Source organism: Vanellus vanellus (genome assembly GCF_965231255.1).
Source record: "Vanellus vanellus genome assembly, chromosome: 18".
Lineage (NCBI taxonomy): Eukaryota > Metazoa > Chordata > Aves > Charadriiformes > Charadriidae > Vanellus > Vanellus vanellus.
The window spans coordinates 3,991,546-4,006,017 of NC_138923.1; the positions used below are offsets into that span (position 1 = coordinate 3,991,546).

General features: G+C 45.1%; 1 protein-coding gene across 1 annotated transcript in view; it reads left to right on the forward strand.

The window, feature by feature from the left end:
* Positions 1-14,472, forward strand: part of PAPPA (pappalysin 1) — a gene marked incomplete at its 3' end in the record, with an annotated part of 182,185 nt that overhangs the window by 49,940 nt on the left and 117,773 nt on the right. The window contains exons 3-5 of the mRNA XM_082492634.1: positions 3,242-3,387; positions 7,641-7,934; positions 12,103-12,295. Coding sequence (XP_082348760.1) covers positions 3,242-3,387; positions 7,641-7,934; positions 12,103-12,295 — 633 coding nt within the window. The remainder of the gene's footprint in view (positions 1-3,241; positions 3,388-7,640; positions 7,935-12,102; positions 12,296-14,472) is intronic.

Here is a 14,472-nt window from a genome sequence, read left to right on the forward strand (position 1 = left end):
ACGGCGAGATGCATAAAGGAAATATTCTAATGACAGTTGGAAAGGCTTTGATCCCTTTCCAAGACTGCACTCATGTCTTTGAAATGCGAGTTTGGCAGTGCTGGAAAGGCTGGGCTCTTTGGCTCTCTCTGGCACGAGCCCATGTGACAGACATTATGTCCTCTATCAGGGGACCCACATAACCTTGAGAAGTGTAAGCAATGCTCGCAGATTGCGATGGGTCAGATAGTCTGGGCTGATAACAAAGCAGCCGCGGCAGCAGGGGGGAGTCAGCCTAGTCCAACGCAATAACTGAAAACTATTTTGACCTGGTAACTGTTGGGTCTGCTGCCTGCGGCTACGGCGTTGGACATGAACTGCAAAAGTAGTTAATTTATGCCTCCTTGAGTGTAGGAATGTGGTGATGATGGATAGGGATGGGAGGTTATTAGAAACATGGGGAGGAAGGAGAGGATGGAATTCCTTCCAGCTCGTGTTTTTATCTCTTACACACACGCGCGCGCTGGTTCCTTCGCATACAGACTCTTGGCTGTCTTGCCTGAGTGCACAATCCAAACCCTTGCTTACACACTCGCGCCTCTGGTCACGCACGCACGTGCAGGCACGTGTTCACGCGCTTGCAAGGGCTTTGCCTGAGCTAAAAGCTTGAGCCCATCCATGTGTTGGGGGTTGCCAGCTGCTTTTATGAAGGCGTTCGCATTTACTTCCTCCCAAGCATGATCTGTTTACACCTACTCCTGTACAGACCCTTTGCTAAAAATCCTCTCAGCATTCTGCTCTTACGCCGTTCGAACACATTCTGCTCATTCGCGGACTTTTGTTGGCTAGCAGAGAATTAGCAGTCAGAGCAATAGTATAAAACCGCGGCCAATTGACTTAGGACGGTGGATTTACGTAAGACAGGAGTTCAGTCGCGGTGGTGCACTGACATCACTGGCCAATTAGTTAAATGCTGTCTGCTCTGGATGTTGTCTGCAGTAATAATCCATGTACAAAACAGCCCTAAATGTCGAAGCGCATAGCCTGTATGCGAGTGAGAGAGTGACTGTGGCCACGCGCTGAGGATATAAATGGGGATTGGACTGCGTAAACAATAAGCAAAGAGACAGCTGAGAATAAAGAAATATTAGTTTAGATTATTTGAAACCATAAGAGAAGAGCGAGGATAAAAATGGTAATCTCAGGAGGGGAGTTTGATTATAGTTCCTCCTACAGGGATTTGCATAGTCCATAAAGCATCTGCATCCAGAGTCAACAACCGCAGTCTCAGTACAGACAGTGGTCCTTTCCTTCCCACTGTGATACAAAACACGCAAACATTTTTCTACTTGGGGGCACACAACGCTTCTGTTTCTGTCCTTTGCTCTCTTGCACAAAGTATCACATCACTCCCACCTTCTCTCTTACACTTTCACTCACTGTCTTTTGCTGATGCTGCCACACGTGCAGACATACACATTGTCCCCTTCACATGCATGCGTCCTCCGTCACATATTCCCCCAACGCGCTTACACTTTCATTTGGAAACACGTATTACCTTTCATATGTAATTTAAAATTATTGCTCATGGACATGTGTGAGTATGAGCCCATGTTTGGAAAAGATATTTTCAAAGGCCCAAAGAAGATCCTGGAAATAGATTACGCACAGCCTCAGAACACTGAGCGGACACACGCAGAACAAGCTTGAGGAGTGTATTTTCCATAGATGTGTTGGGAACAGTGGAGAGATGAGAAATGTGTAAAGGGTCACAGCGCTGACCTGTCCTTCAGGATGTCATCCGCATTTGATCGGAAGATAAACACTGTATGGAATGGAAACATACCCTTCCACTGGTGTCCCCAAAGAGCACGTCTTCCTCCATGAGTCAGCGAGGGCCTGGGGACACCCAGCCATGAACTATTTTGGAGGCAATGACTTCAGCAAGTGGCAGGGGAAGCTATTGTGGAAATATGAATGTGTTTTCCATTGGGGAGTCCTCCAGGGAAGGACAGAAAGATCTTGGTGCTGAGCCAACTCCCCTATTTTTTCTTCACCCTTCTGGGAACGAAAGCCTTGCAAAGTATGCAGGGAACCCTACTTGCTAAGTGGGAGTGCGTTTGGTTTGTGAGAGCTACAGGCGCCCTATGCACGCCCAGGCACATATGGAGTTTAGGAAGCAGGAATCAACCTGCTCAGGACCATCATGGTGTCCTTCCCTTACAAAGTAGTCAACCGTGCTTGACTCAGGGTGATCTCTCCATCTGTCGTTTCCACCTGTCAGGTGAAGATCAGGTGAAACCTGTCTGTGTTTTAGATCTTGTGTTTGCACAACACTTCATATCAAAGCAGAGAATCGATGGTTTTGCTCCTCTGCTTCACTTTCTCCGGCTTTACTCTGAGTTGAGCATCGCAGGGCCACTGAAAGCGCTCCGGCACCATGGTACGCACTTTGGCGAGTAGCTCCTGTAGTCCAGTACTGACAGAGTCTACTCCTTTAAAGGAGTGCAAAACGTACTTCCAAAAGCCATCAAGCTTAAGGGATTGGCTTCGCTTGCCTGCGAGCAGATTGGGAGCGAGACATCCCAAAAGCTAAGAAGAAATACTGTTCACCTGGGGGGGGGGGGGGGGGGGTGTCAACCTAAGGAGCCTTAGGAATGTATGTCCTGGTGTGGTACCACTCCTGCAGACATCTCTTGCACGGACATCTCTTGGCACAACTTTGCTTGCTGGAAATACAAATTCCCAAACAACTGTTCTATGTCAGGATTAGACCATGTGCATCTCAGCAGAAGTGGCTGCCACTGGTGCTCAAGGAGGAACGTGGTGAGCTGGCGTTAGTTGTTGCGCCAGCCTGAAGATGTGAAACTTGCTGTTGTGAAGGAAAATCAGAGGTAACAATAATAAACAGCTTAGAGGAAATGTGCAAGGTAACTGCTGGTACAAAAAGATTTACTGACCATAATACGTGGTTAATTACGTTCATAATAAATAGATTCCTATACTTATCTTAGGAATGTGGACAGCTTTATGTATTTACTCTGGATTTTGTGGCCTGAGTTAATGAATGGCCTTAAGTCCTTAGATGAGATTCACTATATGAATGGGAAGTAATTGAAGTTTGGGAGTGGGTTATTAAAATATTTCAGGTGACTGATACGCAGGATATTGTAAGATCTTTGCCTGGATTGCAGCACTTCTTCAATACTTTGTTGCTTTTCATGTCACCCTTAGAAAAAAAAAAGCTTTTCTTTTTCTGCAGAGCATACTTAGATGTCAATGAACTAAAGAACATACTCAAACTGGATGGATCCACACACCTCAACATCTTCTTTGCCAATTCCTCCGAGGAAGAGCTGGCTGGAGTGGCAACTTGGCCCTGGGACAAGGAAGCCTTGATGCATCTAGGTGAGTGATAAAGATGTTTCTTCTTTGTAAGGCATTCTTTTGAGGCGCTAAGAAGGAAAGACAAATATGCGTTAAGCTCTGTTCTGATTTCTTATCATTCCTCTAATATATAGTCAGGGGAAAAAAAGTATTTCACGATTCCCAGATACTGGCTCACAACCAGGAAAATATTAGGTTATAAACCCAAAGCATATTATGGTATTTGTAGATGATGTCAAGCTGAAAGTATTTCACCTTTTAAGTGAAGCTACTTTACAGGGCATTCGCTCCATGGGAGCACTTTGCGAAGAAGATTGGGGGGATAGGTGGGGGGATGCTAGGCAGAAGTGAATTTTTAACCTTATCCCGTTACGTTCTGATCCTTTGTCCGTTACTTAGTAAGTGCTCAATTAATTGTCCTCACAGACTATAGCTAACATTTGCTGCTATTTTTCTCTACCGATGTGCAAAAGAGCAGACTGCTGAGAGATTGTGTTTCTAATGTTCATTTGAGTGGAACTGGAAAGAGTTCACTACCCCGCAGATTGCCCTGCATGTTTCATAACTAGATTGCTGAGTGTGGCTGCTGCAACCCGGGGAACCAGACAGAGCTCTGCAGCCTCCCCAGTGACTCATTGCGCTGACACCTGCGGTGCCACTGGACCGGTGTTCCTTGCGAAATGTCAGATGAACCTCAAAAGGTTCAGAAGGCACCGCCTGAGTCTGTATGTGCTTCTCTTAACTGCGCAAACCTCCCTCGGGCTGCAAACCTGATCTGGTCTTCTTATAAGAGCAGGGATTCTCACAAGTTTTCCAGATATTTCTCCAACTTGTCCAGACCTTCCTAGGCTAGAAGTGAAGTCCGGTCTCAGCCAAGTTCAGTCTTTGTGAAAGGCTGTTTCAGCCAGTTTTTATATTACCCAACCCCACGTTGAGCAAAAGCGAAAAGATGTGGCAAATGTAAACGTAGACGAGGAGAGCAAAATATGGTGTTTATTATTCTAAAGCCTACTGTAAGAGCTGGGCTACAACTCGAACCGTCAGTCAGGGAGGCTTTTCCATGTTCAAAAATGCATTGCCCCAAAACCTAGATGTTAACATCTCTTTATAGTCACCTGTCCCCACAGCTGCGAGAGGCTCCGTGGTCAGACCAGGCAGCTGGGGCTGGCTGCCCTACTGCAGTTAGTAACCGTTTTGTTACGACAGCCAGCTCCGCGGCTGCTCTGGACAAAGTGTGAGCAAACTTCCCTTCCCAAGGACCAGCACTCACACACATGCAGTCTCCTGCCCGAGCTAGGCTGGAAGTGGAGCCACTTCCACGCCGCCTTGCCTCCAGCCCCACCTCCGTGGGCTCCTGCTGGGAGCACCCAAACCAGAAGATGCTGTAAATGCCTGCCAGTGAGCATCCCCCGTGGCAACATCTTCCGGCAAAAGCAATGATAGGTACTAACCCCAGCCTCGACCAGCACCCACGCCGATGTGATTTCTATCACTTTGTAGTACCGCAACCTCCTTCTCCTGCACTTGCCCCACAGTAACTCTGTTTGCTTCTGATTGTGCAACAGAACGGGTTGCTGGTGGGAAACACAAGCCCCAGTGCCACTGCTGGAGTGAAATAAGGCTGCAATATAGCTGATTCCCTAAATGAGTATTTTCACGGCTTCCCTTGGTGTTGCCATGGGAGGGAGCAGAGAACAAGGGGAGAGCTCCAGAGCGCCAAGAAGAACCTTCTGCAAGAGGGCTGGGGCTCGCCCAAAGCCCTGATGAGTTCTTCTGTCACTTCGTTAAGCTAATTGTCAACATCATGCCTGAGCAAAACAATTTAAATTCAGCTCCTGCAGTGTATTGACAGAATTCATTGACCAAAAAAAGATCTCACGAGAAAAAAAGACATTAGCCAACAGTTTAAAGTTGACTTGCCGTGGAAAAAAGTAAAAATAAATAAATAATGGTCATAATTTCCTGTCATAATAGCCCTCCCAGACCTGCGCTTGGTCTGTAAGAATTCATCTTTAATCTTTTTTACTCTCTTCTATAAATCCAATATGTACTTAATAAAAAATATGAAATATGTCCTGTGGTGCAGATCTAAAGGCTGGGATAGAGATTGTCTGGGTGAGGGAGTTTATCTTTTCTGTAAAACTGCAATTGATTTAGATTCTTGACAGCTGTGAAAAATATAAATTTTCAACAAAGGCAAAAATAAAATCTCCCTCTCCAGCTGCCTCAGGGCTGTCCAACGCCAGAACCATTTACTCAGCCTTTATTTTGAAGGCACGTCCTGCTGAGGAATTTCACCAATACTCCTGCCGTTGGAAAACAAACCCTGGCATTATCTTTGGGAAAGAGACCCCCAGGAAAAAAATATACCGGGGTGCTCTCTGGGTGTAAATGGCTCCTCGTGGGTAGAGCCCAAGCACTGGAGGACTCAGAGCACGTATTGTGTGAAAGGGGAGAGAGGGATGTGAGGAACACGGGGGTTGCAGCGGCTGCAATACTGGAAGGTCTGTAGACAATTAATTGAGCTTGTGGAGAGCATTGATAAAATTTCGGCTGTAATACTGTGTTGCGTTTGGACTCTGTGCTTAGAGGAAAACGTGAGACAACTGGTGAAAACCAAAGGAGAACAACAGTCAGGGAGGCTGAGAAAAAGGATTGGGCTGCAAGGCCAGGTTGAATGGATTACAGTTACTCAGAGTGAAGAAAAAGAGCCTAAAGTGGAGATGATGACAATCTCATAAAAGCTGATGAAAGAGGAGGAGAATCTTCTGTTCTTCGTATCCGTGTGAGGCAGGACTTGAAATCATGAACTTAAATTGCCAAAAAAATCAATTCAGATTAGATGTGAGTTAAATCCTTGGAGCCGTAAGGATACCGAGTGCTGAAATCGATTGCTGGGGCAGGCGTGTCATCAGGGGTTGTGAGGAGACGTTAGGCCAACATGTGTGAGGGACGATATAGACCTAATTGGTCCTGCCTTGTTTGAGAGTGGAATTTAGATGACTTCTTAAGATCTTCTCAGTCTTATTTTCCTCTAATTCCATGGTTATTGCAACCAAGTCTCCAGGCAGAGGAGAAGGAAGATTCTCTGGTGCGTCAGAACCTGGTGATCTCATCTTCCCTGCGCTACAGTCGCTGATAAAGTTCCTCCTGCCAAAACCTTTTCTCTCCTCATTGTCACCAAATTATTAGTATACCATATCCAAGATTTATTTTCCCACTATAACTTTTACAAAGCAGTCTCCCGTTCTCATGGTAGGCAGTGTACACAAACAGTTTTAAATAAAAGGCTTGGAAAAGCTGAGGTCAACAAGCTAAATAAAGAAAATATGAAGCGTATCGTAAATCCAAAGGTACATCTATCTAGCTGAGCTAAAAATATAATTCTTATGATTAATTCAATATACTGTAAAGCCTCACTAATTTACTATATGCTTATCTACACATCCCATAATTCGTACAACAAATAAAAAAAATCACCGTTGGTTTTCTTTGTGCACATTTAACAACCATGCAGTTCTTTTAGTATTATCACATTCCAGGATTTCATATTTTTTGACACATTAGACATGCATATTCATTAGTGGACTGTGCGGTTCAGATGAAACTAGGCTTGTCTGAGTCTGTGAGCAGAGTGTGTTTCTGACAGTTACTTCAAAGCTGTCTCTGTGATCAGAGCACACCCCGCAAAAACGGTTCCAGCCTCGGGTGTATTCTGTTTTCTTTGTCCAGCTATTAGTTTGCAAATATTGCTGCAACCTACTGCAATTTTTAGGGTGTTTCAGAAGTTGATAGGCTTCTATAATATCTTTACCCTGTGGAATAGTACACAGAGAGTGCTCCAGGTGTGTTTTGTTTGACTCTTGGTATCAAATACGTTGCTTACACCTACCAGGGCAGAATCAGTCTCTGTAAGCACATTAAATTATTTGAAATTGCATAGTGGATTGCATAATTGCATGTAGGATTTTTCTCTAAGTTAACAAACAAAGCAAATTGAGCATATTCAGTTGAAAGACTGATTGTCACTGTGTTGTTGGTTTAGGACATTGGTCTTTGTCCCACAATTCCTCATCCTTAGACCCCCAGATTTAGGGTGAAATTAAAGCTTGCTATGCAGTTTCTCTGAGCAGGCAATGTGCCTGACTGTGCAGAAAGCCAGTCTATGTTATAGAGGGTCCAATATAGTGGATCTGCCCTTAGGATTGTCCTCCTTTCTCTTTCTCCTGCTGTTCTGAGGCAAACATAGAAGCTGTTCTCTTTCCCCCTCGCAGGAGGCATTGTGCTGAATCCCTCTTTCTATGGAATCCCTGGCCACACGCACACAATGATCCATGAAATTGGACACAGCCTGGGGCTCTATCACGTCTTCCGGGGAATCTCAGAGATCCTCTCCTGCAGCGACCCGTGCATGGAAACGGAGCCCTCCTTCGAGACCGGAGACCTCTGCAGTGACACCAACCCTGCTCCTAAGCACAAGCTCTGTGGGGATCCTGGACCTGGCAATGACACGTGTGGTTTTCACAGTTTCCTAAACACGCCGTTCAGTAACTTCATGAGCTACGCAGGTAATTGGGTTTCCTCGGTTTGCCGGCGGTGTCTGTGGTTGGGCAAGAGCAAAGTGTAGCAGTATCACCCCTGATTTCTACAGTCTCTTTCACGTGGGGCTTTATGCTGCCATGTGGTCTAGGACCAGGCTTGATGAGGGATCAGACTTGATGGCCTCAGAAATCCCTTCCAGTTCTCCTGTTCTTTTTTTCACAGTTTTCCCCAACTTTATGTAGTTTCAAGTGATGACCAGGCAGACGGTTTGGGGGAGGGAAGAAATGAGATAAGCATTAAGAAAGCAGCTTCTATAGGCTCTACAGCAAAATTGGCACCCTATTTCCTGGGGATCTGGATGCCTGATCTATGAGATCTTCTTTGAAAAAACCCAAATTCAGAGATTGCTTACCCTCTCCCAAGGAGATATTGAACGTCAGGTGAATATTGATACCACCGAGGCTGTACGATAAATCTGTGGTAGGGAGACATCTAATGAGACACCGCTCATGCCTCCAGGTGTCTGTTCAAGCACCTTGTTTATTGTTTATTGTTTGATTCGGAGTCAGCGTGGTTCAGCTAGAATCACTCACATCTGAGTTTCACCCTTAGAGTGTGAATACTGAATACTGGGATAGTACCTGGATCAGGATTGCTTTTCTGGTCAAAGACCACCAGTGCGCTGTGCTGGTTTGTGCTGGGAGCCCAACTACAAAGGCTCCGTATCAGTGTGGGAAAACCACCCCTCCAAGGGCAATAAGCTGCTTAAGCCACAGCCTGATTTTGCGGTTATAACTCTGCAGGCTCCTGCAGGCACCGCTGTGTTCCTCAGGGGTGCTGGTTCGTGGCCCTCCTACCGACAGAGCGTAACGCAAAGAGGGCATGAGCTCCTGTGACCCTTGCCCATCAGAGGAGGGTGACGTGGGGTCCTTGCTGCACCCCTGGAAGTTCAAGGGGAGTTGAAGGATCCTCTGTTATTTCCCAGAAAGAACAGGGAACACCTTGGCTCATCTTTCCCCTTATTTTGGGTCACAGGGTCTAGCCGTGATGAAGGTCTGTGACATTGAGCTGACAGCATCAACAACATTTTAAAGGTGACTAATATACTTATAGCAACTGAAGGGCACCTTTATACTTCAGGCAAAAACACAGATTGCCCACTCAGAAGGCCATAGGAGTGCTTATTCTGTAATAAAACTGTAGAGAAGCAAAGTGTTTAATGTCATCTGGGGCACAGATTGAAGTGATTCATAACAGAACTGCTTGTATGCCCTTCGTGGCACTAGCTAAAAATGATGCTTAGTTTTCTCTTCATTTTTTGATTTGTTTAGAGGGTGTTTTCAGGGACAAGCATACACGCACTGAGTCAGCTCCGCAACGTGTCGTGCGCTCCTGTGCATGCGGTAGGGCAGAGAGTCTTACTGCCTGATACAGCCTCCTGGTAACGTCACACCAGTGACTCAGTGCCACTTCAGATGACAACATCCCTCCACCAAATCTGCTTGCATGTGTGTGACGAGGGTTGGAGCATGCTTGTTTCGAGACGCTGAGGTCTCTTCCAAAGAGAACTGGCCTTGCCAATTCTCTCAAGAGCTGAGGGAGGGACGCAGACCACCGAGATACCCGTCTCCTCTTGGGAGCCACATATGTGCTGGTGTTCTGAGCAGAAACCTTTTTTTTTTATTATTTTCTTGAAAAATTAAGCGAAGCGACATGATAGGCATCTCTAGAGCTCATGCATGAATCTGTTTGCTTTTCTGTTGTTGCCAGTGGAATAAAAATATATCAGGATATCAAATTGCTGTAGAAATACCTTTGAAACATCTAGGTTGAGGTCATGCAGCTCCAAACATTGCCTTTCTTTCCTTTCTGTTTTGCTGCTTGCATACAGCTTGATGATACTGTGTTTGTCTGTCTGTGTCTAACATCCACCTGTCCAGTTATCCCCAGCTCTGTAGCAAAGCACTGACTTAAAGGGTAACTTTTCTTTCCCTGAAATAACAAGTTACTATGTCTAGAAGGTCGATAAGTGTGAGCAATTGGACTTGTAAATTATTTTTACAACTCCAAATAGTCATGGGGTTCCCAAATAAAAAGGCAAGTTAGTCGTTTAGACGACTCTTCATGAAATCAGCAGGAATTCTGCCACTGAATTCTGTCGGAATAATCCTCCCAGCAAAGTCTCTTGGATTTCTCCAATTATTACTTCATCTGAGGATCTTGCATCTGTCTTGAAACGGAGCGATCAAGTGAGACTCCCTCGCCTCTCCCCCCGTCCCCTCCCCCAGCACACAGCCTGTGCTGATGTTCAAACAGATTGGGAATGCAGGTCATCTTTCTCCTGTGCCATTGTCTCACTGCTTTGTCCTAAATATATTTTATTGTTCCTTTATGATGGCTATTAAGGGTCTTTGTCTCCTTCTGGGCTTCCGTGAAGAATATTTATGGCTTTTACAGCGTGCTCAGGGATAGACCCTCGATAATTATTGAGGAAATCCAGAGATGTCATATTAAAGCAGCTTTTTGCATACCCACGGGGATTTGTAGATATTTCCAAGCTGGTGGTGTCTGTCTATCTGCTGCGCATGTTTGATGAGGAGAGGTTCACTGCTCACTGGAATTAGGAGAGACACAGGAGAACATGAGAACTGACGCGTCCTTACTGTGGTAGGACCGTATTTGGGGCTGTAACATAAGCAGGATCAGGATCCCCACCGAAGCTGTCTCCTTTTGCTTGCATCTCAGGGAAGATGTGGGAAGGTTTTAAATTAGCTAGCAAATTCACACTTCTCTTTAGAACGAATTCATATTTTCTCGTTCCTCTTGAGTTCCACAGGGCACGGACTTGAAGACATCAGAGCATCTAGTAACGCTGCTACAATATTGAACTGCCAATTTGCACGCAAGCGTCTCTCTGAACAGCCTTCGGTGACCTGCGTCCTCCCAGAAAAGTGTATTACTTGACCTGTGCAAAACTGTCGTTGTTTGTATGGCAGCAGCGTGCAGAGGTCCCATCTGGGGCTGAGCTTTACTGGGCTAGGAACTCTGCAGGCACATGTGAAGAAACACTCTGTGTTTTCAAGAGCTTTTCATCTGATGGGAAGAGTACCAGGAAGATGGTTAAAGCGCTAGCAATAAGTTCCTCAGCATAGCTTTTCTGGGTGACTTTGCACAACATATTTATTCCTTCTGTGATCTACACAATAGAGAAATAGTCATTTTCTACTTCTCCGGGGCATTGGAGTTGTAAAGTTGTGTGGTGTTCAGAGGGCACTAGATGCGTTCTTATTGCCAAATCATGTTTGTGGAAAACAGATGAAATGAGAAATGGATATTTGTGGGAAATTATCCAGCAAAAATCTTTCTCCATCTTGAATGAAAAGGAAAATTGAAACATCAAAAATGTTTATGAAAAGTTCAGAGAGGGGTTAGATTCATAATGGTAATGGGGGAGATTTTTAATAGAAATAAAGCTATTTTCCTGCACTAGAATTTACATTTTAGTCAGTGTTTGTAAGGATTTTTTTTAAATTGGTCTTTCAGAACATTTTTGTTTCTTCATTAGAAAATTTAAGAACTTTAAAAAAATTACGCATTTTTAAAATTCCGTATCCCTAGCTAAGCAAAGAGCACCGTATTACAATCCTAAGTAATTTATTCTACTTAAAACTTACATTTTTATGCTAAACAACTAATATCCCTCAACACCTTTAATTAAGAAACCTGTCAAAGTCTATTGCACACAGTTTGCATGAATCTCAGTCAATGCTTTATCCTGACAGTAGCTGTCCTTTGCCCTTTTGTCCTCTCTCAGAGATACTCTTTTAGACATGAAATTCCTTTAAGCCCAAAGGTCCACTGGTAGCCCCAATTCTGACCAGAAGGTGCTGCACTGAGGCTTTCTGTTTCTTCACCTCCACGTGTCTCGGTCTCATCTCGGGATGATCTCTAGGTGCTTCATATGTACCCCACACCAGAGGCAGAGAATGTTTATTGATTTACTTTTTCCTTTTTAACTTTTGCTTCCTTCCACCTGCCTCCGCAAGTGATGACTGCACTGATTTGTTCACAGGCCATTAACTTTGGAGTGCCGCGAGAACCCATCCCGGCCCTTGTGAGGAGCTGCGGTTCACGGGGTCGTAATTCTCCCTCTTGCTCCCACCTGATCTGTTGTGGCCTCTGTTTTAATTCCAGACGATGACTGCACCGACTCCTTCACGCCCAACCAAGTGGCCAGGATGCACTGCTACTTGGACCTCGTCTATCAGAGCTGGCAGCCTGTGAAGAAACCGGCTCCTATTGCAATTGCCCCCCAGATTGTGGCTCGGACCTCCGCCTCTGTCACCCTGGAGTGGTTTCCGCCCATTGATGGCCACTTCTTTGAAAGGTGATCGCGCGCTGCTCTGTACTCCGGCACCGAATTGAATGAAAGGGGAGAAATAGGGGAACAGCCCGGGGCCCCACTCCAGGAGCGCAGATTTACCATGTGCTGTGCTCAGCCTGGGTTAAGGCTCCTCCCTGCGTTGGTTCATACTGAGGAGGTTATCGATCTGTTTTCTGCTTTTCCTTTCTCAGACCGTAGCACTCGGTTGAGGGCCATTGATTTGCCATGTAAAGGGCAAATCTTTTTCCATATGTTATGGAAGGAATTTTCAATCAACGATTCTGGTCCTGTGATTCCTGCTGTTATTGCAGGAATACCTGTGGGCTTCGGCTCTGCCCGCACGTTCCCCCTCCTTGTCCCGCACGTTTCTTTTGCAAGGACAAGGCGAATCTTGTTTCTACTCCTCTAGCGACACAGAGCTCAGGGGCAGCGGAGTCTCCCAGGGTGAGGAGGTGGCATGTGCGAGGAGAGGGACCAGTGCTGCCTCCTGCCCTGAGCTGCAGGTCTGAGATGGGAGCTGAGCAAGGCAAAGACCCCAAACTCTGAGTATCACGCAGGGGCATCTTACTGCACCCTGAGTAGAGTGTGTAGGTCAGAGTATGTGTGTGCTCGTGTCTGGTAGGCATACAGCTGCGTGGTATCAATAACGATTACATGAACACAGGGCTCTGGACACGAGTTGCACCACTTTGCAGTTCATAGCTGGAGCAGCTCTCCCCCAGGATGACCTGAGCAGCTGGGTAGTTCATCTAAATACTCTTATGCAGCACTTGGATGAGCCGCCGGAGCTGTGGGAGTCCCAGCAGAGAACTTCCTAAATGATTGACCTTCTCGCATTACCGTTAACTCACCTTCCCCGTTTGCATTTCTTCTCCCCTTTTTGCTTTGCTATTTTAGAGAGAACAAACTTCCAGTGCCCTTCAGGACCGTAGCAGTGCATATCACAGGAGGCTGAATTTACAAGCATATTAGCACCCAAAGAGCTGTCTCAGCAACCGCTGCTTTGTTCAGTGGGAGCACCTTGAAAACCATTGCCTCCCTCAGGGCTGAAGCTCCTTCCAGCACTGCTAGGACACCGTGGCCATCGCGGTGGCCAGCTTGCACTTTATCTGAGTAGGCAGATAGCTGTTGTTTTCTCCTCAGATGAGATTCTCCACCTTTACTGCAGATTAATACGGGGAGGGTAATCAAATCATATTAGGAGTTGATAAAGTCTTGTGCTCTGAGCAGTGTTTGCCTTAGTTGCAGTTTTGCAACTGAATCCTTTTGTTCCCTACATGTGAAGAGGACTTACGTGAAGTTCTGAAAATTAATTCAGATTTTTTTAGCCCATAATCATTTTTAGGTAAATTAAGATTCTCCAATTTAATTTAGATTTCAGAAGATACGTATTATGTGTTAAATAAATACCATCTGCTTCTTAAAACACATTGATTCAGAGTTAATTGTGATGTAACCAAATATGTCTTTATTACATATTTCTTATAACTCAATCAATATGTTCGTAATAACCCCTAGTTAGTTGCTTCTTAAATGACGTACAGGGGATAGCCTGCTAAATCTAAAATTTCATAACAGAGTTATCATATGTTAAATAAATAGTGATTTTCTAGGAAAAAAAAGTCCTTTGGGTTTTCAAATCTGTGCGCTCAGTATTACTGAAGAGATTTAAAGAGACAGCTTCAAATACTTTGAGTCCAATTCCTTGTTAAAATGAGATTCCCAGTGCTAACGGATACAGAAATGATGCTGTGACCATTTAAGAACATCACTGAAACATATAAATGATCCCGTCTAAAACATGCCCGCATTTCTGAAATATTAATCAAAACAAGCGTGATGGTAGTATTATAGTGACCGATACTGGAAAAGCTGGTGTGCTGAACTTCCAGTACCCGTGTGTCCAGCGCTGCTCGGTTAGAGATACATGCCTGTATCAATTTGTAAAATTGGGTCACTGTGCAAGACAAGTAGGAGGTAAAATTGGCCAGGGATAATCTTATCTGTGTGTGGGAATACTGTAAATCTTTGCAGATATTTTTACACAAAGTGCACACCATGGCCCAAATTTTACTTGCCTCACTTGAATGAATAAACTCATTCACTTCAATGGGACTATTCATGTAAAGAACAGAAGACTGATACTCAACCGCTGAGTGCCTTGGGCCTGGTTTCTAATG